General features: G+C 45.2%; 1 protein-coding gene across 7 annotated transcripts; it reads left to right on the top strand.

The window, feature by feature from the left end:
• Window positions 1-1,950: 1,950 nt before the first annotated feature.
• LOC133393015 (ATP-binding cassette subfamily G member 4) lies at window positions 1,951-22,735 on the top strand. Of its 7 annotated transcripts, none has more exons than XM_061655873.1 (9): window positions 1,951-2,167; window positions 2,800-2,983; window positions 14,994-15,327; window positions 16,265-16,394; window positions 19,975-20,513; window positions 20,580-20,981; window positions 21,103-21,219; window positions 21,295-21,551; window positions 21,617-22,735. In XM_061655873.1, the coding sequence occupies exons 3-9, from the start codon at window positions 15,270-15,272 to the stop codon at window positions 21,956-21,958; spliced, it is 1,845 nt and encodes a 614-aa protein (XP_061511857.1). In that variant the 5' UTR covers window positions 1,951-2,167; window positions 2,800-2,983; window positions 14,994-15,269; the 3' UTR covers window positions 21,959-22,735. The 7 variants fall into 7 exon arrangements, with proteins under 7 accessions (XP_061511857.1, XP_061511858.1, XP_061511856.1 ...); XM_061655879.1 differs by having other exon boundaries at window positions 1,952-2,081; XM_061655874.1 differs by lacking the exon at window positions 2,800-2,983 and having other exon boundaries at window positions 1,951-2,153.
• Window positions 22,736-23,827: the final 1,092 nt, after the last annotated feature.

The following is a 23,827-nucleotide window of genomic DNA, read 5'->3' as shown; positions in this document are numbered from 1 at the left end:
TCACCTCGCACACACATACACACGCACACACTTTTCGCTATACTTTTTATCGTGAGGGTGCAAACAGCAAAACAGGTGTAGTCGATAGGACGTATCCCACTTCTGAGATGTAATGATTAGAATTAATTTGAATTAATTCAAATCAACCGATGAACTCAAACTGAGCACAGTCCGAAGGCAGAAGAATAAAGGCAGAAGAAATAAACCGACACAGAAGAAGACTGAAGATGTTGCCGGTACGACGATCCGTAAACGAATGACGTTTATTGTTCATTGCCGCGCGCACGATGATCATGACAGCGGTCATGATCAAGTTTGACACACGAAGCACAGTGGCCGCATCGTGGTCATATGTCTAAGATATTACAATTGTTATATTTTTATAAGTTGTTTTAAAATAACGTAAAATAACTCAATTTACTGGCGGAATGTGTTCATGCCAACCTACCACGGTGATGTATTCCCGTGCTGGGCCAATTGCATACATTTGGGCGCTTTTTGTTGCGCAATCTGTTGCTCAATTCGAAATTGCACGTGGTCAGTGCATTTTCAAATTATACTCTTTCTACTACTCTTTACGCGATCTTTAAAATTGTAAAATAAATGTAAAAAAAGGAAACGCTTTGCGCCGTTAGCATGACTGAAAGTGATTACAGTTTTGCTTTTGTTTTACTGTGCACACATTCCTCCGCATTGCGTGCTTCTGCTGCGCAAAGCATTTGTTTGTTTGAATATTAATTTAGCTCAACTATCACACGCGTGCATCAGCGGAAATTCTGTGTCAGTGTGATCTGCAAGCAAAATAACTTCATCCACACTGCAGAATGTCACACTAATTATCTGACCCAGTGGATGACTAAGCACACCGAACCGACAAAATAACTATGACTAAGCTTGCACCGCCTGCTGCACACTAGTACGTTGACCTATGAAATTGTTCTGGATGCGGTCGGTGCAGCTGCAGATCGTGTTTTCATCAGCATGCACAAACGCAGACACATCCGCAACGATAGACAGAACCACTCTTTGTTAGGGCAGCGGGGACATTGGCCAAACACTAAAATAGTGTTGCGGGCGGCGTATGGCCAACCGCAGGGAATGTGTTCTCCATCAATCGACACAGTCACAGTCCGTTTCGGAGTGACGCCGGCAGACAGGAAGCTGTTTGGTGTTTATGCGCGGCGGCTGGCTGGGAGGCTGTTCTGGTCGACGTCACGCGGCCGATGCACTGATTGTCGTTATTTCAGTGGAAAATGGTTGCAAACGGAGCTGCAAACGGAACTGCACATGTTTACACCGGATCCGTGGGATGTTTATTATATTGATTCGGTATTAATTGTTGCGAGGCTGATTAGTGGCCTTTTTATTGCATGGGCTATTTAGAATGGCTATACGCTACTGGAATAAATGGATGAGAATGTTTATAAATCGAGATGTTGCTAACAGCAGTGTAATAAAAAAAAGAAGAAAACATCAATAGAGTAATTTTCGTATAAATATGTTTAGCACGAATTTTAGCAATAGTACAAAACTAATATAATTACAAAATAGAAGACCATTAATTGTACTATTTTTACATGTACAATCAACCATCCGAATTAATAAATAATTTAAAAAATGTTCCCCAGCATATGCATCTATTTCCCACACGTTACGTACGCATTTTAGAGCGCTGCGCCACAACAGAATAGAACAACCAGGCGCACGCAGCACGCTTGCTACCATCAATCGCGCATTGCCCACGGTACTGCGTTACGCAGCGCGCACAAAAGCGCGTTCTGGTGACCCCAGCGGCAGTGCTCTCTCGTCGCAGTAGTCGTCGACGAGCGCCCCGTTTCCATGCGTGCGTACATGTAACTGTATTGCCAGCGCGCTCGCGTTGCCGTCTCTGTGTGTGTGTGTGCCCCGAAGCGCATACTGGTCGCGGGGTTGCATGCGTTTCCGAGCCGTTCGCGAGCGGCAGTTTTGTTTTGGTTCTCAACCCGTCCGGTACACTTCGGTCCCGGCAGTCGGCGGACTCTTCGTTCCGAGCTCGAGAAAACACGCGGCCACACACAGGCGGGAGGTTTCCGTGTGCGGTGGTAGGTTGTGAGAATCGAGACGAAGAAAATCGTGAACGTGTGTGTGTGTGTTATGTGATTGTGTTTATGTGTGTGAGTGTTTGACGGTTAGTTGCCCTTTTCCCCCGTTTTTTTGGCTATAATTTTGGGGGGTCAGTTCTGTGTTTTTGTTTTTTTTGTTGGGCCGCATTTTTTGTTGTGGTTGTGGCTCTCTCTCTCTTTCCTTCTCTTTTAAGCAAATCTATCCTATTCTTTCCAACGTTTGAGGTCATACTTGGAAGATAGGTGAAGGGAGGTTTGGGGAATCTCAACAAGGAAGAGAGCCCTTGCCATGCACGATCAAATTTCCGACGATGTGCAATTGGATGGATCGACGGAATGTTCCAGCACGTTGTGGGCGCATTTCGAGGCAGGCTAGTGACATCTCGGAATGTCTGCCGTTGCATAGCAGTACGTTTGCTTTGTTTACATTCTAGAGAGGTACTAAGGGCTTGTGCTTAGCTTCTGTGAAGTTGGCTATTTGAAGCAGCTCAAGAAGTGTCCCACATTTGGTATAACAGCAAGCACTCCCCGAACGTCGAACGTCGCTTTTTTGTTTTGCCCTTTTGGTTCCATTTTTGCTGTTGTTGCTGCTACCTTGCGGTCCTCCTCTACAACCACAACCAAGTGAATGCCGGTGAAAGTGTGACACAGTGTAATTGGATTTTGGTCGTTTTTTTCAATCATTGTTCTTCGTCAGTTCTTCAATGTGTTGCGTTTCAGTTGTGCATCGTAAAGGTAGAAGCGGAAAGCGTAAAGCCAACAGTGCGTTAGTTTTGGCGGAAGTGATTACAAGTTCCAGCTCCAGAACGGTTCCAGCACCTCGAAGTGTATGATTGTTATCAAAAAGCTTTACAAACACCTGAAAGAAAAGCACTCAAGAGGTATGTTGCAGTTGGAATTTAAACACGACAGGACAAAGTCAAAGTTTCTAATGACTCAACGCAGGATTTCCCTGAGTTTGCATTGCACAGCGTGTTTTGCTGATCGTTGGGATTTCTATCCGAGCCGACCAAATCCAGTTCCACGTTCCAATCGCTATCGGTCCACCTGTTGCATCGATTCTACAACCCCATTAGCTTGGACTATATAATCTCACAAATCTCAACCCGAGCAGGAAACTGATGATAAATCATCTCCAGTTCCGAGTGCTTGGCGGTTTTTTTTTTCTTGGCAAACGGTAAAAAGCGAGAGGCTTTTTATTTCACGCTGGATTGAATTACAAATGTCACCGCTCGCACAATCCGACCGCATGGCACTGTGCAGGGTTACTGGAACGCGATGGAGATGGTTAGCGAAATAGAGGAATAGTTTGTCCAACACACCAACGTCTAAGCAAGCGTTTGCTAGAACCCTTCGTAACACATTTTGTGCCTTTTACTCGTCTTCGAGACGGCTTTTGTTGTTCCCGCTTGTGCACCAAAGTCACTCCAACCGGTGGCCAGCGTTGGTTTATGTTATTTGAAAGTAAAATGTCTTCCGGGCTTTCGGTGGTGGCGACGGAATCGGCAGCAACACCTTCAACACCTAAGGTCAGTTACCGCGTCAGCTTCGCCAGCTAGACAATGGCTGGTCGTTGGTTGTACCCTAGCGGAATCACGCCACCCCGTTGGCAACGGTGGCCACGGTTCAGTAGCTTGGTGCAAAAAACACACGCGACTCTCTTCACCAATACACACCCCCTGTCCGCTTCGGTCGCAAAGTACCGCTGTAATAGAACAATTTATGCGCCAGAACTCGTCGCCGCCGCCGGAAGGCATCTTGGTGCGCGCGTGGAGTGCGACTACAGCTGCAGCAGCGAGCGTCATCGTCAACGTGCCAAACCGAGCTGTATTAGTTACGACCGTCCGCGGGCATCTACGCACGATGCCGTTAGCTTCAATTAGGTATGCCGACCGGCCGACCGACCGATCTTCCTTTACAGGCTCCTCACCGCGTCTGGCTCCTTCCCCCTTTGTGACATCGTTTAGATCAACAACCAGATCAGCGCGAGATGTGGTCGTACTTGAAGGTTGGTAGCGGTTCACGGCTCGGCTCGGTGGGCCGTTTCGTTTCGCTTCCTTGCTTCGGTGCGGTGCGTTTCGACGCTGTTCAGGACGACCTGCACGCGTGTTAGAGTAGGTTTGTGCTCGTTACTCCGTATCTCCAAAAATGCATTGAACGCGAAGCCACAAGGCCACTAAAGAACTAGCAAACGCTTTCGCGCTACCGAGAGCGCGATCCCTTCACTGACGCTTTTTCGACAAAGATGGTGCTTCGGTCGGTAGACTGAGATCAGGCAGGCTGCATTGACTCTCAATGCTTGAGTTCTTGGTGTCCTTGGTATCATTCGGTACGTGCCGTATTTGTCCAGTACTCAAACAAGCACGAGTGAGAATGATTCTAACAAACCCATAAAGTCCATGAAGCACGGTGCGCCGAGTCATGGCCTTATGCTTCCGACTGGCTCCCTCTAAGCACCAAACACCAAGCGATGACGTGTGCGAAAGCCCCCTTTGCATTGTGAAATCACAATTAAAACCGGCACCAGTTAAGGGTCAAGGGTTCGGACGGTTTTTGATGGATGAAGGAAAAAGGGGTGGTGCAAAGAAACAATTGAATTCTGCTGTAATCAGTGTTGAATTGAATTAAGGTTAGTGGCAGAGTGTTTATCATTGCGCTGAACATTCAACACTTTTTTGACTGATTTTGCATGATAAGGTGTTGAAGAAGAGGGTAGGCGTTTAACAAATAAACTCATCAGAACCTCAGTCGTAACCTTATATTGTGCTAGAAGCGTCAGTTACGGCAGATAGGTCGATAGCGCTGAGGCGTAATGCTTGTGCTGCCACACTGCAAAGTATAGGATCGAATCTCGACTCTAAGAATCTGTTATGACACAATTAAGGGACTGAGTTTTATTGATTTAATGACAGCAGTAGATTGCAGGTACAAAGAAAATGGGGGTTGTTATAGTGTGTAATAATAATTGCGACTTTCTTTCTCCCGACACTTTTTGTGTGAGGTTACAAGCATTATTGCTTCCTGCCGGTAACCACACAAATGCATTGTACCTTTCTACACCAATCATCATTTTCCAGTAATAGTGACCTCTAATTGCCTCAAAACTACAGCCCCACAATCTCGGTCGATTGGTGGACGGACTACATTGCGGACTACAAGTTTGCACCGTGAAAGTGTGTGCCCCTCAGCGCTCTAGAGTTGCTGTTAATATAAACAATTGATCAATGGAATTGGATTTCTTTGGCTTTTGTGGCTCATTCTGTTTCACTGACCACAAACCAGCAAACAATGCAACAAACCTGTGTGTGTGTGTCATTGGACTTAATTTCGGTGCATTTCTGCTCTCTCGAACCCCCAACAACCGTGTGTAAGTGTGTGTGTGTAGGCATAACGCGCTTCCTGTTGAATGCTGTTGAGCAAACCAAAGCAAACCACGATCACGCGATCTTCTAATTCAGCTTACTAGAATGGATGAAAGCTCTGGTACATACATGCGGTGGGCGGATACACTGCAATTAAAAGCACGATTTGCGACATGTGTTCCGATTTCAAAAGGGCAATAAAAACAACGCACCATGCTTTTTTGATTGCAAGATGACAAAAGGAAGGGCACCGTCTTCAGGAAGGTTCTGCGTGCGGAATTGGTGCGTATTTCAATCGGCACAGAGTGTAGATGTGAATGCAAGAACTGGAGCATGAAGGTGATGGCAAAAGATGGAACGATTTTGTATGCCCCCAACGTACAATTACAACAATTTGCCAATCCACCCCCCTTTCGCCACCGTTTCCGTAACCTTTCTGACCACGCTTTTACCCTCACTCTTCTGCATTTCCAATGCAGCGTCTCCTTTGCACAAACATTTGGAAGTAATAGCGCAATAGTAGAGCGTGTGGTGGTGGCCGCTCTTGCATGCATGGCAACATGGAAGGAAGACCTCATGCATACATTTTGTTTTGGTATGCTCGCTGCGGACCGTTTAATGATGATGGGTACGGTTGCAGCTGCACTTGCACCGATGCACACTGCAATGGGGTGCAGGTGTGTGCAGTTTGTGGCTGTGAAATGATGTACCTTCGGCGGCGGCCAAGTGTGTAAGTGGTTCAAGGTTGATTGAAGTATTGGTTTATCGGTTAAGCTGTTTGTTTGCTTTGCTCATTGTAGGATTGCTGTGAGGGAAAATGTGCTAAAGATTTTTATGATTGGTCGAATCTAAAAGCACAATTATTTCAATCAAATCAGTATTTGATTACATTCTGGTAGCAATAATGGTCAGCTCGTATTGCTGATTCCAACAAAATCATTTGAATGTATACACAGAGCAAACAGAACACAACATACAGTCACTATACAGCGCTACTTGTGCTTGTGTAAATATTTCCCCAACGCAGCTGCATCGCTTAGCTGCATTCACATGAGCACATGAGTAATAAAAGTGTTGCACAAATAACAAAAACAGAATCAAACAAAAAGTGTTAACTTGTTTGTGCGTCACTCCACTGGCCAAAAATCCGACACTGATGTTTGTTTGCTTCAGAAGCGTCGTCAAACTGGTTTTGGGAGCTGGCAGCTGCACAGCCTCTTGCAAGGCTTGCTGACGCAGCTCGGTGTACGCAGATGAGGTAGCGGCAAAAGGTGCACATTGAAGTCATTCCAAGAAATGTAACACATTTAATTGTCTAACGCTAACATTAAGCATTAACGCGGTTGAAGCAAGTGGCAATAAAAATGTGCTACGTACTTTAAAAATGAGGAGTTTTTAATGAACCGCACGTGTTTGTTTGCAGGTTGATTTAAGGACAAGACAAACGTTTTGTTTTTTGCTGTGCCACGAAGAAGGAAAGTGCTTACGCGTGGCTTGATGCAACGTTTGTCTTTAATTTTATCTTCTGTGTCGCTGAAATGGAAGTTGAAGAAGAGAGCCTAAAAGAAATGACAGCTAATAAGTACACTATCAAGCACGCCTAGCGACAGGTTGCTATGTAGAGCAGTCGTCAAAGGGGTTGTTTGCCAATAGACGCGTCCTGCGTTCGAGGCTCATCTGTCAAAGAGTGATTGGTTTCTTCTTCTCGTAGTCTATTTCTTTCCAGCCATATCCTTCTTTATGGCATTAGTATGTATTTTGAACAGTGATTGATAACTCTCCCTTTTTACCGGACAATGTCCAACTCTCTTTTGTTATCCTCCAGCGAGGTCGCAAAAGAAATGAAACCACCGTTGCATTCAAACCCGTTACCCAGCAGTTGCTCCTACTTCAACAATAACTTGCGCTGGTTGGATTGTTTTGTTTGTTGTTTACCTTACGCGACTTACGGCCCTTACGCCTACTGACACCGGCTACATATATTTGCTGACCAGCTAGCTTAACTTCAATTAAAAACCCAACCTTCTTCCCCTTCAGAGCTGCTGCGTAAGGTGTAAAGGCGCCGACACGCAGCCACACAAAAGGTCGTTTGAGTGGTTGCCTTCCGCAATATTCGCGATCACGCCTTGTGTTTGCGTGCGGTCGATTAACCGTGCTCACGGCTCGGAAGAAAGACTGGGTGTTGCACGTGCCCAATGCCTCCCCGGCTGGGTGCGCGTAAAGATCAATAATTAAATGGACATCCGCGTCCGCAGTCTGCGGATAAGAACCAACGCTCCTACCTGTAGTGGGCAGGTAGTAGTGGCATTCCAGTGGCCCGTTAAGTTGACACAGTTAATTATACAAAGCCCGTGGATCGGAGATCTGATGTAGATGATGATGGTTGGTGCAAAATGGCAGGGTCAGGAGGTAACAGGTTAAACATGGTCCGGTGGGTCCTGCACAAGTCCCAGAAGGAACAACACACCTCCAACAACGTAACCTGTATGATTATGACCGGTTAGTGTTGTAATTTGCAACTGTTGTTGCCGCTGGTTCTGTTTTCTCTTAACATCGTTCTGTTCTAGTTTCGTGTGGAAGGGATTTTAACTGTTCTTCAAGTCTGACACGTGCTTATCAGAAACAGCTGCTATTTAAGGGAGGGTTGTTGTTGTTTTGCTCTGTTCTGGTTGAGTGTTTGTGCGTACTTTACTGAGCTCAAGCAATTTTGCCAGAACTTCTTGTTTCTATCCCCGTTTCTCTACGTAGAACGTCCTCGTAGGCCGTTTCAGAGAGTTCAAATTCCAACAGAAGTCAGAAGCCTGATAGTTTTTACTCTCAATAAGGCAATGCTCTACAGTTGGCAAAACATTCTCACGTGTAGTGCAATGCTTTGGCCGGGAGGGTGCAAAACCTTGCTTCAGCTGATAAGACAGAATGATGCTAAAAACCGACGCCATCCCTCGACCTCGTGCCTAGGGTGTTAGAAGTTCTGGAACACTCTTTCCGGCAACAATTGTAAATGCACAAGATGGAACTGCGTGCGTGGCGATGACATAATTCAGTATCAGTAACACATCGAGGCGTGTGATTGTTTGCCGGCCAACAGCTTCTATACAGGAGGATCAAGAATCAGTTTCCAAGGAGGAGTAGACTAGTTTCGCAGTCTTTTCTGTTGCAGGAAGGGCTTTGTCGAAACCCACACTCTGCTGCTTTGTTCAGGTGTATCTGAAGAATAGTCGATCGATGAAACCTTGCCCCGGTTTAGTAGGCCACGCTTGGTAGGCATATCCTTGGCCCTGACAATCGGTGCAGGTCCGGGTATTAATAAGCACATAAACACACACACGCTGACTGACGTGTCACAAAAAGGCACGTCGCAGCAGTTCGTTAACATAAACCAACACTGTCCAGCTGTCGAATTAATCTTGACGTTCTAATCTGCGAGCCTGTGAGCCTTCTGTGATTGGAGCTGCTCAATAGTTGTAGTCATAGCCCTTATCGGTCTTCTCACTCGAGGAAGCTCGTGAAGAATTAATACACACACACAGCTCAAGTGTTAGGGTTTGTTTATGGTGAGTCTGAAAGTGTTTAGTCTTTGTTTGTAATTCCTTTTTTTCTGATGAAACAGATCGATCCACTGACAGGCCCAGGTCAGGCTCAAAGTCTAGTACCACAGGCACACTCGTCTAATCGCAAACCGACCCAGGAAAAGGAGCGCTTCTTTCACACTTTGTTGACCTGTTCGATAGTGTGAACTGCTGTTGTTCAAATCCCATAAAGCAGCACGACGATGTAAATCGATCGATGCGTTAGGAGGGGGGGAAAATACAACGGTCGCACATGCTCCTGCTGCATTCGTATGCAAATGCACCCGAGTTATGGTTCATTTATGACCCGAGCGGGAAGCGGCGAGCGGTATGAATGAGCTGGACGTCACTTGTTGGACTAATCTTTGACCTCCATTTCGCGTCCAGCGCACTGTCGCACACTGTCGAATGTATAATTAATAAATAATCTTTGATGTTGGCTGTGGTACGGTGGTACCATAAAAGTGGCGGCGTGAGTGGCGAAATTTCCTGTTACATAAACAATGAACAGCGGACGGAATTGTGTGTTTTTTGTGGGTTTTGCCGACTATTGTTGCGTGTGGGTTATTTTTATGAGGCTCAATAAAGAATCTGCGAATTGCAAACCTTCGTCTAATTCGCACATTTGGTGTGGCCTTGCGGTGTCGTGGGAAAATCCCATTTTACCGAATTGTTACCAATTTGGGAGCTTTAATGGCGCAATGGCTGTGTGGCATTGAATTGTTTGTTTTGTTTAAATTCAACTAGATCCTGCTCTCATAATTCAACTCGAAACTAAAATGAATAAACCTTTCCAGACAAATAGGTCACCATTGTAATGATTCACGTTTTTAGAACACCTTTACTCACTGAAGTAGCTAACAATCGATCGGAAGCAATCGAGACGATCGTTTGACACTCTACTTGAACTGCATTTCCCCCTCTCATTAGGTGACCTTCGATTCGATTCGCTTGATCACACGTCACGTCGAGCCAGCGTTGAATACAAAAAAATGAGGCTTCTTGTGACGACGACACAGTGTGTCAAACCCTTGCATACCTTGCATCTGTCAGCTCGATCATGCAAACCCACCATCAGGGAGCTAACTAATTGAACAATCCGATTCAATTATAAGTGGCCAATAAAATGCTAATCGAATCATTCCAGCGTGCTTTGTTTTGCCCGGTCAGGATACATTCCTGATCGTAAACTGCGACAATTAGTCACCGCGGCGCGGGTGATCGTGGAACGTCATTCGCCGCGGCGTTCGAGCAGAGCGTTCGTTCCCGATGTTATCGTTTGTCGCGCTCGTCCGGCACACGAGGGCTTCGTTGCGCAGTTTGGCCAACAATTAGGTCACACTTGGTGTGTGCCGGGCTGGCGGTGGTGATAACTTCATTGGCAGAAATCCACACACTATCGGTGCTCCAGTATCGTGCGCGCTTCAGTATCGTAGCAAAATGGGACACTGCAGCACATAGTATCGGAACGGAATGCATGTGAGTACCCTGCGCCTTCCGTGCGCAGCCTCTAAGTGGATCGAGCTGCGGAACAAAGCCACCCAGTACTGTTAAGTAGGCGAGTGGTTAGTGCAGTGCTAATCAGTGGAGCACTTCATATCACTTGCGTTTGGTGTGCGCTCAGTGGCTGTGTGGTTTAGTGATCAACTGCTGCTATCCGCCCGCAAATGTGCAATGTGCAACGGTGTTAAGTGTGCGCCATAGCGTAAAGTGAACATTCTGATGGATTGGTAGTGTACAGGAAGTGGGTGGCTAGGATAAAATATTACACCTAAAAGGGCCAAAGGTGATTATGTGTAGTATAATGTGAAGTGTGTAATAGTGAATCGTTTTTAAAACTTGGAAAAGCGTGTTGTTTGCTTGTCCAAGTCCTTCAAGAGCATTTAGCGAGTTTTGTACTAAAATTGTTCTAAAAAATTTCTACTAAGCTATTTAGTGATAACCTCAACGGTAACCAATATTTTACCAAGTTTATTCATGGACACGAACTTGAGTACTCCTCGCCATAGTGACCCAATTACCGGTGCCGTCGAACGTGATCACTCACGTTTTGTTCAGTGATAATACTTACTATCCAGTGGAATGACTTAATCGGTGCAGTACGCCTGCCCCGTGCGGGACATTAGCTAATAATGGCATCTCTTGCCATACCCCATTCATTAGTACACGTGTGTGTCCACCGTATTCCCCATCATCTTGCCGGCGTGTGAAGCCGTACAATTAGTGTCCCCCGGGATCCCTGGGTTTTGTACGTAATCGGTACAGGTGCTGATAGTGCCCTTCACTAATCGATTACAGTGTGCAAAGGTGTTTTTTTGTGCCAAGAGCTACGTCAATTTGTTTACATTTGGAAAGCTATATCACGTTCCTTTCTTTGTTCAGAAATCGTTTGAGGAGATATGCCAATCGGAAGATGAGTTGTACAGTTGTAGTTAAGGCACAAAGCTACTATTTGATGTGTCTTGTGAAATGTCTTTTAATCTCTAACTTAATTACTATTAATCTAATAGCAAATATGATTTATTTTGTACAGCATTCTGATGCTAGGCTTTTGTATGCCGTCATCTTAACTGCAAGGTTAAAATACATAACGATGTATGCAAACAGTAGCCACCTGAGTCGTTTGATCTTTTCAAATCCAGGCCACAATCTTCACCTTACAACTCTTCCTTTGGACAGTTATTAATTAGTAAGCCACCAACAGAACTGCGTGACGGTATGCGTCGTAAAAGTCAAGTTTGAGTATGTGAGGCGCAACCTTGAACCGGGCGCTACCGGGGTGGACGGGTAAGCCGCGACGCGGTTTGGCGCGAGTTGTCCAAAAGTGTAAACGAGCTCCAATCCCACCACAAACACCACCAAGTGTCACCACGTTCCAGTGCAGCAGTACAGTGGCAGAAGCAGAAAAATCCAAAACATTCTACCACACAGTTCTCTTAGGCCTGCAGTCCCATTCCGCTGATGGTTCGCCTTTTAACCGGTTCGTGGTACATTTTGGATGCATATGATCGTGCCCCGGGGCCGTACCAACTGATTCTGCAGTTGTTGCAGAATGTTGCAACAGCACACCGAGTGGCTGAAGAAAACAGGCAAACCAGCGAGCTCGCGTTCGTCGTCGCTGCTGCTGTGTGGATGGGGATTTCGATTTCAGATGATCGTTTTTGACTGCGACTCTGTGGAGGTGCTTTAGAAGAAAAACAGAATGTACTCGCTAATGGTTGGAAAACTTTACGCGACCTTCTAGGAGCATACGATAGGGAACGGGTTCGTTGAATTTTTTGGTTGTGGTTGTGCAGAACACCGTCCAGCAGAATCGTTTAGCCGTTTGGCAGGTTGTGTTTGAAAGCTCGTAGGTTTTGTACCACTTTTTTTGTTCGTTGCAATGAGTCGTTCTTGTGCAGTCGGTGGTCGGTTGGGAGTTATGAAACGATTCGATCGATGGCGAACAGCTGGAAGTGGTGAATAATGGTTCCATTTAATCATAAATTATGCTCCATGACTATCATTACGCGGGTGTTTCATCAGCAAACCATTTATTTTTCTATTAGTTTTATGGATTGGTACTGCTCAGTACTAAGTGTGCATTTCGAAGTATCCCAGGAGAGGGCGCTGCAAGGTGTGGATAAATTCTGATTTTTTTTTACAAAAATATTCTTGTAAAATTAGCATTTTAAATATTGTTTTATAGAACTATTTGCAATGAATTGAAGGTTAAAATAAGCTAAATAGAAACCACATAATGATGCACTAATTAACAAAAATGGTAATGTGAAGTCTATAGCAATACTTATGGTAGTGGCGTCCTCTTTCGGAAAATTTAAAAAACACGTAGATCAATCTCTGCTCCATGTTCTATTATCATTCTATGACAGGAGATATTTAAAATCGCTCTATCAACTTAATGTATTCATTCGCCATCTTTTATTATCTGCGTAGGTCGCTCATTATACCTTTTAATTGCGTTCGTTAACTATACTGATTAAAAAAATGTTAATCTACTGCAACAATCGATGTCTCACCGTCGCGAGAGCGTCTCGCTCGATAATTAAATGAGTCACTAAACAGCACGCGTTGACAGGAAAATTGTGCACCTTGTCGTAATGTTACTTTAAAAGCGCTAATCTTGGCCGTTTCTTTGCTTCTGTTGTGTGCAATTAGAACAACATTCCTGGTGATTTAATTTTCAAAACATCTGCTACGGTTAAAGGTTACCGCATCGTTTGATTATTTATGTTGCGGCTGTATTACTCATCCACCGGGTGCACTTACCCACAGTAAATAAAGACGTTACGCTGGACATTTTCCGGTTCACTGGTAACTAATGTTCTTAGCACCGTGTCGTGATATGTTAAAAAACCCCGTTGAAGCTTCCGTTTTGCACAAAACACAAGTGGGAACAAGATGTAATCATCTTTTATCACCTCACTTGATGTATGTAATTGTTTGGGAACCGAACTTCTCGCCTCATTGCACCGGTCAGTTTACCGCCCTGCGATCGATGTCGTTTGTGCTGCTGTTTCACCGTTGTCATGGGTACCGCCATCACGGGGTGTGCATAAACAGTAGCTTCATTTGCATTGCAACCGTCGCTGACAGTTTGCGGACGCCACGCTGGAGTTTATGAACTTTATGTTGACACACTGCGACGTGCGCACACACACACACACACACACACACACACACACACACACACACACACACACACACACACACACCGGATGCGAAGGAATGATTCGTTAATTTACAATGCGGCAGAACATCGTCGGTTCATCGTTTGAGGTCAACACGAATTGACGTCCATTCAAGTGTTCGATCTTCGATCGCCGATCGATGCCGTCGATGCTCTTCGTGTCGTGCAATTGTTACATCGGACGTCGTTTGGATTGTAAACGATGCATCTCCACGTTAGACACTCCTGTTTGGAGTTGGAGTTTTCTGTCTGGTTCGCAAAAATCGTGATGCACGTAAATGCATGCACGTTCGCGGGTGACGTTGCCGTATCCTTGAAGCTCTGGGTGGTGAGTGGCACCAGGTGTACCTTTCACCTGTGCTGAAATGATCGTGCCTTTTTGCTGGAAAACTATTGATCGTACGAAGCTTCTGGAATTTCTCCTGCAGGTTGCATATTTCAATGTACTGTCGTTCTCAAAATAGCCGTAATTTCCCTCAGTAACTTCCAATAACTTCATCTAATATCGCATTAAAATTATCGTTAAAATTCAACAGAAGGATCTATTCATAAATCAGATTCTGTATCAGTGTAACCTTGAGATCGACTCCAAATTCCAAACGACGCCATAGGCGCAGAATCATTCCAATTATTCTCCAAGTACGGCAGCATCCATCAACTCTGATCGTTTTTGTGGTCTAAACCAAATCCACGCTTCAGCCCAACTACAAAAAGACGAAGTAAACAAATAACAACCCGTAGTCATTCCCCACAGTCGTCCTGCTGTTGGCTTCAGCATGTTGTAAAAGCAACATCAGCAACAACAGAGAGAACAAGGCACAGAGCAATCAGCTCGAGATGAGGTGCTGAGGATAGCGAAAATAAAAGCAAAACAGTAGAATGGCCAAGGCAAGGATCAAAAGCAATGATTATAATCGCTCCGATGGGACGGAGGGAGGGCCATTGGTCGAGTAGCAGCAGCAACACCAACGTTCGGTCAAGATCAAGGTGAAATGGTTGCCTGCCACAACAGTGTATCGATTTGTGCCGCCCTATACGCATGGTTGTCTGATCTCGACGTTACAGCTAGAAACCGGTTACCTCCGGGGTTGGGTGTAGTTCAGCTGAGCTGTTGTTTGGAACGATCCGAGGTGGACGGTCCAGAGCTTGAATATATCAAAATTACGTTTGTTTACATTTTTTATTGCACCGGAAGATATAGTTGTAGCAATGTCTTTGTTGTTCTCTTCTTGTCTATTAATTATATGTATATTTTTTTCTTCATTTTTAGAACAAAAAACATCACCTCATTAAAAAACAACGCGGACATGGATTGATGGAATACGCCTTAGCAGAAGGAAGTTTCGTCGTAGCGTGTCGTACAGCGTACAGGTGTAATTTAAATAATCCTTTAAAAACCCAAAGTTGAATCGAGAACAAGAACAAAACACACAAACCCAAAGGCAGAACATTCCCGGACGAGCGTGTGTGTGTGTGTCCCATCCGGCAGTTGGCCGCTTAAAGTGCACTCGACAGCACCAGCAACAATCACCACCGTGGCTTCAAGATGAAAGACGTCGAGTTCCAAGACATCGAGTATGCGGTCAACGTACGCAAAAGTTTCCGTAAGTGTGGTTGGGGCCTGGGTTGCACTTTACCGGTGCAGTCGTGCGTCAATGCGTAAGCAAGACGCTCGGCTTGCGAGCGGACACGGGTTCTTGATGTTGTCTCGGTGTGTGCGACTCGGTGCACAGAAAACAGAACACCAGAACCCAGTGAGAGTACCAGGAAGAAGCCTGGCCCGAGGTTAACCAGTTGTGGTGGTGGTGGCGGTGCATCGATGCACTGTAATTTTAAATGAATTATTTTGCCCCCGCACCTAGCAGGGGGACAGCTCTGCCTTGGTGCGGTACTGAGAACGCGAAAGAACCATGAGATGAGAGTAATGGCTTACAGTTTTTATGACGTTCTTTTTATCTAAATGATTAAAGCGAATTAAGAGGGAAAGGTGTCGCTAAAGTCAAGATCGATCGTCACGATCGTTTGTAGGAAGCTTTGTAAACAAATAATTAAAATCAAATTACTTGAAGGCTGACAAAGACTACTAAATTCCTTGCCTCTCCAATTCCAATTCCAAACTTCCATACGTTGTTTTTGACAAGTTGCCTTCCGGCCATTATAATCGTTCTATCCGATACAGCTGTCTCAGAGATGAGGCTTTGATGTGCCTTTGTGAAGGTCATCTTCATACAAAAAGCTACCCAACAATTCCCATTGTAGCATAGCGTTGTGTCAATCACCAGTGAAGAGGATTAACCTTTCAGATTTGAACAATCCGTCCACTTTGATGAGGGCAAGAAGTAGCCTCAGGTGCGACCATGACACAAATAGCTTCAAAAATATGGTCAAGATACCTATCAAAGTTGTTGAGCGATTTGTGTGAGCAACCCTCTCCAACTCCAGTAACGATAATTTGGTTGTATTACTTAATATTTGCCTGTGTATGGTTTAACTAATTTGCTTCGTTTTTTTATTTTCTATCTACCCTTATTTTCTCCACAGTAAGTGAAAGTCACAAACGGACGATCCTGAAGGGCGTCAGCGGTGTCTTCCGGCATGGACAGTTAACCGCAATTATGGGTCCCTCGGGCGCGGGTAAAAGCAGCCTGCTGAACGCAATCTCTGGCTATCGGTAAGTGCAGTACAGGCGGACGGTTTGGCCCCCCCGGGGGCTAACACGAGACGCAAGAATTACAGTTGGGTGTTTAAGCGTTGTTAAGATGTCGGTAAGGTGCCGTACGTAACATTTGAACCTTATCAGAAGTGTACTCGAACGCGGTGCAATAAGGAAGCGGGCAACACGCATCACCTCTTAGATAACAAACCTTCGGCGCGTGATCTTACTGTTGTATTTGACCCCCCCCAACCAAAGGGAGTGTTGAAGAGGTTGTATTCAAATCACACTATTGAGCCGATAGGGCCATGTAGGGTGCCCACTTTTAACCCTAGAATCTTGGTCATTTCTCACACATCTCTGACAATCCCTTTTGCTGTTACAACTTGCTACAAAGCAAACACAAAGAATAGTTTCAGTGTTAGTTGAGCAGAGCAGCAAAATTAATGCCCCTCTGACGTCAGAGTGTCTTTCACGAGAGCTGATCTCCGACGATCTTGATGCTTGATGGCTCTTGACAGACATGTGTGGGAGGCCACACGCTTCAGAAAAACAATCGCACATTTGTGCCTAATGACACTTGGCTGGCACGTTTTTGCCCTTGCGGCTTGAAGCAGTTTCCTCTAAGCGCTAAGATGTGACTAAGGATTAACTTTGTATTTAAGGGGGTTTTGGTTGCAAAATGCCATGATAATTTCATTATAAAAGTTCTATTTTCAAGCTCTTTTTTCTAAAGAGCTCCAAAACGCTGCATCAAAACGAATCATTACTCCCGCTTGAGTCAGAGCTATCCCAGTGCTAGCTTTGCCCGATCACTTTGCACACTTTGGGTTCGCTGGCCTCGCCGTGTCGCAGAACTGGTTGCGTGTTTGGCCTTCTTGGCAGCATAGTTTGTCGGCCGGGCGATCGTCTACAGTGCAACTGGCAGAATGCCAAGTATGCTTAAAAAAGATCACGACGGCATACGATCACTTTTATATGCAGACAAACGCATCGGGACGTGGCTCAGTTGGGAGCATGCATTCATACTGCCCCAGAACGCATGTTAGCTTCAAGTCGTTTGAATGAGATGCAAATAAAGTAATGTTTGAGTTATTAAAGATTATTTTGAATGAAACATTGAAATTTGGCTTAAAAATTCTATAAACAACGACTAAAAACGAACAATGATTCTAGCGCCATCTACTGACAAATTATATTACTAAAAGTGAATGATGTTTAAATATTATCTAAAATCAATCAAACCATCATTTTTCACTCAACGTTTCCTTACCTCTCAGCAAAACTAGTGATACGATAATTAAATTAACTGCTCCACTGTAATTATCACCTAATATACCAATTATCGTTCATCGCTAGTGATCGGCTCCCCTATTTTACCGTAATTAATTCACCCACATTTCTCGTTCATCTCGCATCTCGTGAGATTGTGTGTCGGTGGCCCTTCCCCACAAAACGCATAAGCGCATACGCAAATCGGGCCATTGACCGGCCCGGTATCGATCGTGCGAGTGTGTGCAAGCACGCGCCCCTCAAGAAGCAAGTGCAACCAAGTTTTCACATACATCGCACATCGTGCACATGCCCGGCAGGGTCGCCCGAACGACGTCTTCGCCATCGACCATGTCTTACAAACGAGTGCGAGTGCGCGCGCGCGTGTGTGTGTGTGCCTTTTGCCAAGTATGGATTACCCTTATGAAATACTCCGCCAACCCTCGCCTGCTCTTTCATCTCGTTCCATTTGTTCTCGAAGGTCCGTGAGCGCTATGTTGCACACTTCGCGTCCGTCAATTATTTTACTCTGCCGGATCAATAAAGATCGGGGCGGCTAGCCAACGGAACCAACCTCCGGCACGTGCATAAATATGAAGTAATTTATGCTGGCAACACACCCGCCCCGTTGCAGCTCCAAGTTAAGTCTGGCAAGCTGAAGACATAATCAATAAAGCAACCTCCCCTTGGGACAATTAACGTTCAATGTTTGTTTTGTACGTGTGACGATCGTTTTGAGTAAACGAAGCATTGTTTGAATTTGGCTCGGTTTGCGGGCTGTCATGCACTCGCAGTGATCGATTAAGCACGAGGTGGGAACCATTTTTATTGCTTTGTCACCCGACCGTTAAATGCTAGGTTAGCAACGTACGTGGAGCAGGAGTTTCCTTCGCTCCGTTCCGTCAGTTTTGTTACTTTCGATTTCACTAACCGCAAAGATTACTGAATCGGGTAAGGCACAGGGCACAAGGGTAGGTTTGACACATTGGGGTATTATTGTTTAATGATACGTTCGCGACGCACTACGGGCGCATGATAAATGCGCGTACACTAACGCGACCTTGCTGTAAGTGCGAAACCGCTTTGCTGTTGTGCCGTCCCTTTTCTTTCTATCATTGCAAATAATGACACGCTGTGCTATTGGGTGCGAGGTTTCTATGAGCCTGAGCGCGCATATTGCACAGGGTAAGCAGTTGTATGTGTCATTTTTTTGTATGTAACGGCAAAGATAGATTGGTAGATGTGCAGCGAAACGGAACCGGAGCAGCTTGTCGCTATCGTCCGGTCCGATCGCAGGTAGTGTTGCCACTTCCCCGCATACACGTCCCGTTGTAGTCGCCTGCGTGGTAGACATTTACATCTCTTTTACACCGCGACGAGTGCGCTTAATGGATGGCCATTTGTCATTTTGCGGAGCGGTGGGGCATATGCCGTTTTGTATGCTTTATGCACACGCTAATTGCACCTGCTCGCGAGTTGCACTGATCGCACTGAACGATTGCAGGCAGGAAAGGCGTCCTGTCGGTGACTTATTTAAAATTCAATTTCTATGACATTGCGCAAAATTCGGGCGAGTAGGTTTAATGGTCTGCCGTTTATGGGTTTATCTTTCAATTTGAATTAAGGAACAGTATCTCCCAGAATGAGAGTTAAACTTTTACATTTTTATTAAAAATTGTATCAAAACAGCTCAATCAAAAGTCTCTAAAAACAACAAAATGTTTGATTGCATACATTGTATACGTGCATTGGGCGTGCAAAGATGTTTCAAGCAACATTTTCGTATTTGAATCGAATCATCAAGAAGGAATTTAATGCGCAGCACAGTATTAGTAGTTGAACAGGACATTAATAAGGAATAAATACACTTAAAGAAGCTTTATACATGCACTAACAACCTTTAATAACTAGGATTTTATAATGTTGCCTAAATTTAGGCGTGGAAAACAGAAGATGACCAGCCTAAGCATGTTGTCATAATTAGAACAAGTGCTACATCGGGACTTCTGGGTCAGCTGGTGACCGAGAAGTAATTAACAAAATGCACCTCCTTTCTTCACCTTCACCCGGCCTTTATCACGGCCTTGTTTCAGACTTTTACAAAGTAGCAGGTTTAATTAATGCAACCCGATTAAAACGATAAAACTGGGTTAAAATAATCGTTTGTTCACGGGTGCGTTCTTGTGCCATTTTCGTTGCGGCAAACGTCATCCGTAAGGGCCCGGCTACCCGTGAACAATTGTTTCCATTTCCTTTCACGTCACTCAGTTTTTGTTCTGTTTTCTTTTTGTTTCGTTGATGAACTTCACCCAACACACCACCACAGTAAATCCGGTGTCCAGGGCACGGTACACCTGAACAAGAAGGCGTCGTGCTACATCACCCAGGAAGATCACCATCAACCGATGCTGACGGTTGAGGAGTTGATGGCGATAGCATGCAAGCTTAAGATCAAGGACCAAACGGACTGCCAGGAAACGATCACGGAGGTACTGTCCAGCCTGAACCTGAACCATCGGCGCAATGTGACGGCCGAGCGACTGAGCGGCGGCGAACGGAAGCGACTCTCGATCGCGCTCGAGATGGTTGCCAATCCGTCCGTCTTCTTTCTGGACGAACCGACCAGCGGTTTGGACGAGGTGACGGCAGCCAACTGCGTGCGGCTGCTGCGAGATCTTGCCCGCCAGGATCGTACCGTCGTCTGCACGATTCATCAACCGTCGGCGAGCATTTTCGCACTGTTTGACCACATCTATGTGATTGCCCGCGGCCAGTGCGTGTACCAGGGCAATCCGAAGGCACTCGTACCCTTCCTAGCGCACCTGAACATCGAATGCCCTCGGCACTACAATCCAGCGGACTTTAGTAAGTGGTTGACTCCCATATCCCCTGTCTTCACAGTAACTTTACTCATCCCTTCTCAACTTGCAGTTATTGAAATCTGTGATAGCGACACCCAGGAACTGATTCCCACGCTTGCCGACGCGATGCAGAATGGAAAGTCGATCTGCTCTGAGCTAACGGGGGCTGGTGCTGCCAGCTCCGGACCCGCCTCGATCTCCTCCGAGCACGAACCGTCCTCGCTGGAGCCGGTCGGCGAGTTCGTCCTGAAACCGACCGTCACCTCGATGGTACTGGACCGACAGGGCCCGCACGTCAGCACGCTGGTGCAGAAGATGAAACAGATTACGCGCTTCTTCCACAACCGGCACGCCGTGTCCGGGTTCGTCCAGTTCTGGGTACTGTTCCGGTTGATGTGGACCAAAATCATACGCAACCGGACAGTGCTGTGGATTCAGCTGGTACATCACATTGCTTGTGGAATATTTATCGGTAGGTTTGCCTACATTTAGGCGTATAGTTGTGTGTATGATTTCCGTTGCGCCAGAAGCTATGCAATTTTCATTACAAAATCACTCTTTGAACATTAATATGATAAATTTCTGCTTTTCAGGCCTTATTTTCCTGAATGCAGCCAACGACGGTGCACGCATGTTCGATCATCTGAAGTTCTGCCTTGGAGTGTGCTTTTTCTTCTGCTACACCCAGGTCATGGTACCAATTCTGAGCTGTAAGTACAGTTGTCGAACTGCCGTAGACTCCTTTCTAGAGCTATCCTAATCTTTTTCACAAATTCCTCTCCCAGATCCGCGAGAAGTGAAGTTGGTAAAGAAGGAATGCTTCAACCGCTGGTACGGACTGTTTCCTTACTATCTTGCCCTAACACTGTCCCGGCTGCCCGTACAGCTGCTGCTCAACATTGTGTTCACCCTGCTCGTGTACTGGCTGTCGGGTTTGCCACCAGAGCTGTTCCGCTACTGCCTGTTTGCGCTCGTCGGCATCATCGTTTCGCTGTGTGCGGAAGGATTTGGCCTCATGATTGGTGCCACCTTTAACGTGATGGTAAGAAGGGATGGTTTTACAACAGTTCTCCATAAATTTTCACGCTTTTCCCTTTCGTTTTTTAGAACGGTTCCGCTATCGGACCACTAACGATAGCACCATTCCTTGGGTTGGCCATCTACGGGTTCGACTTTGCGCCTCAGATTCCCGTACTCATGCAGTGGCTGATGCGTGTGTCCTTCATCCGTGGTGGTGTCGTCTCGGTCGTGCTGGTTGTGTTCGGCTACAACCGGGCCCGGCTCGAATGTGACGAGATGTACTGCCACTTTGACGATCCGAAGGTTCTGCTGCATTACGTACGCATCGACAACACCACGCTACTGTTCGAGCTTACCATCCTGATCTCGATGACGCTCTTCTACCGGCTGGTGTGCTACCTGAGCCTGCGGAGACGGTTCTACAAGTAACAGGACGACGTTGCCGTTCGTTTGAGCCCACGTGACGCAAAAACCACAATGTGATCCTATCGATAACGGTTGACCGTATCGAGAGTTTTAATTTTTCTTCGTTTTAAGGCTAAGCCAACTATCTCCTCATGTGTTGGTTGGGTTTCACTTACAATCGTGAAGCTTTTGCACGACAAAAACACTGACCCATTCACACATCCAAGACTTCCATCTACTACAGTACAGTAGCGAGCGTTAGTGTAAGAGACTTTGTATCTTTCCTTTTGTTTTCTTTTTATCGTAGATTATAGTAGGGACAGGGGCTTTTACTAGACGAATCCAAAGTACTATTGACAAGCAAAGGAAAATCTCTCTCTGGAGGGCGGAAGGACATGGGACATGGGACAAATTTTTACAAGAGAGACAACTCAATACTAGCAGGAGCTAAAGTAGCACAACATTCCCAGTAGTAGCTGGTAGGGCAAAGGCAATAGGCAAACTTCTTTTATTTACGATTAAGCGTAGAAGCAAAAAACAGCAGTTGGGGAATGTGTGCTGCACCGCCGTCAAAATGCCGTCATTCTTCACCCACTGGTTTTGTATCGTTTCTGTTAGAGTTTAAGGTGTAGCTTATTAAGCGTGTAGTGTAGAGCAGTGTATGTGTGTGTGGTTCAGCAGGATATGAGCTAGTGATGACACCTTTTTTTTTACATGAAAAACAAACAAAAATCTGTACTTACAAAAATGCGACAGCAATAAATGATCAATTGGTCCGTTTTTTCGACTTTTGGAATGAAAGTTTTGGGTTAATTTATTCATTTCAATAATTTTGGAACCATTTACATACCTTTTTTGTTGTTTGCTTCAGTAAAACGTAGAAAACGCCCATTTTTTTGTAATTTTAACGACCAAACCACGTGGGATTTAAAAATGGTGCAGCATTTCAGGCTGAAGCGTTTCCTGCCATGACATATTTCAAGCGAAACGATCTTGAAAGTTTTCAATTAAACGCTTGTTTTTAAAAATGCAGTTGATCGTGACAAAAAATGATTTCATGTACGTTTATGACTATTTTTTAAACGATTTGGGTTAACTTATCATAAGAACACATTAGTTAAGGTTTTCTACTACATTTTAAAAAACAATTTCTATAGTATGATATCTTATGTTTAGCTTTAACACATTTTTCATTGAGGATCTAGTTTGATAAAATGTACAATTGTTTGGCCTACCAGGCACTGAGAGCTAATTTAAACCACCGAAACACACAAATGCCCAGTTCATCTTACACAAATCCCTTTGTTATTACTAAAATCATCCACATAAGCCAGACGAAGCAAATGTTTTGAACTAATAAATTCCTACGCCAGAGTGGTTGTCCTTTTAAGTGTAGTTTATACAGCTCTTCGTTTGTAAACATGCAATGATGGCACCAGGTACCTTGGCCCACCGCTGCCAAGACAATCGAATGTGCTGTTTGCAACTAAACACGGTCCCATTGCATATTTTTAATGAATGCCATAAAAAATGACCATAACCGGGTGGTGAATCCTGGCGCAGTGAATGTAAGCAATTTATTTGCCGTTAATCGTGCCCCGCAAAAAGGGAGGATCACTTACTGCTTCATTAGCAAAGGCCAGGAAAAAAAGAAAGAAATGGGGGGAAAATAAAACACAAACAAACGAACGGACTACCATTTGCAGAGAAATATTGCAACGAGTGATCTTCATCCCCACGAGCAAGATCATCGCCAAATGGACCTGTCAACCAAAGGAAAGGGTGCCCAACTGTATCGTGTTTGTGCATTTGGCAGACTTGCCGTTTTTGTTTTTTTTTTTCACTTCCTCCACCCGTTCTGGATCAACGCCAATGGGACTGAAATATTTTTAA

The sequence above is a fragment of the Anopheles gambiae genome, chromosome 3, assembly GCF_943734735.2.
Source record: "Anopheles gambiae chromosome 3, idAnoGambNW_F1_1, whole genome shotgun sequence".
Lineage (NCBI taxonomy): Eukaryota > Metazoa > Arthropoda > Insecta > Diptera > Culicidae > Anopheles > Anopheles gambiae.
Note: the sequence above shows the minus strand (reverse complement) of the source record. Positions and strands in the feature narration are given on the sequence as shown.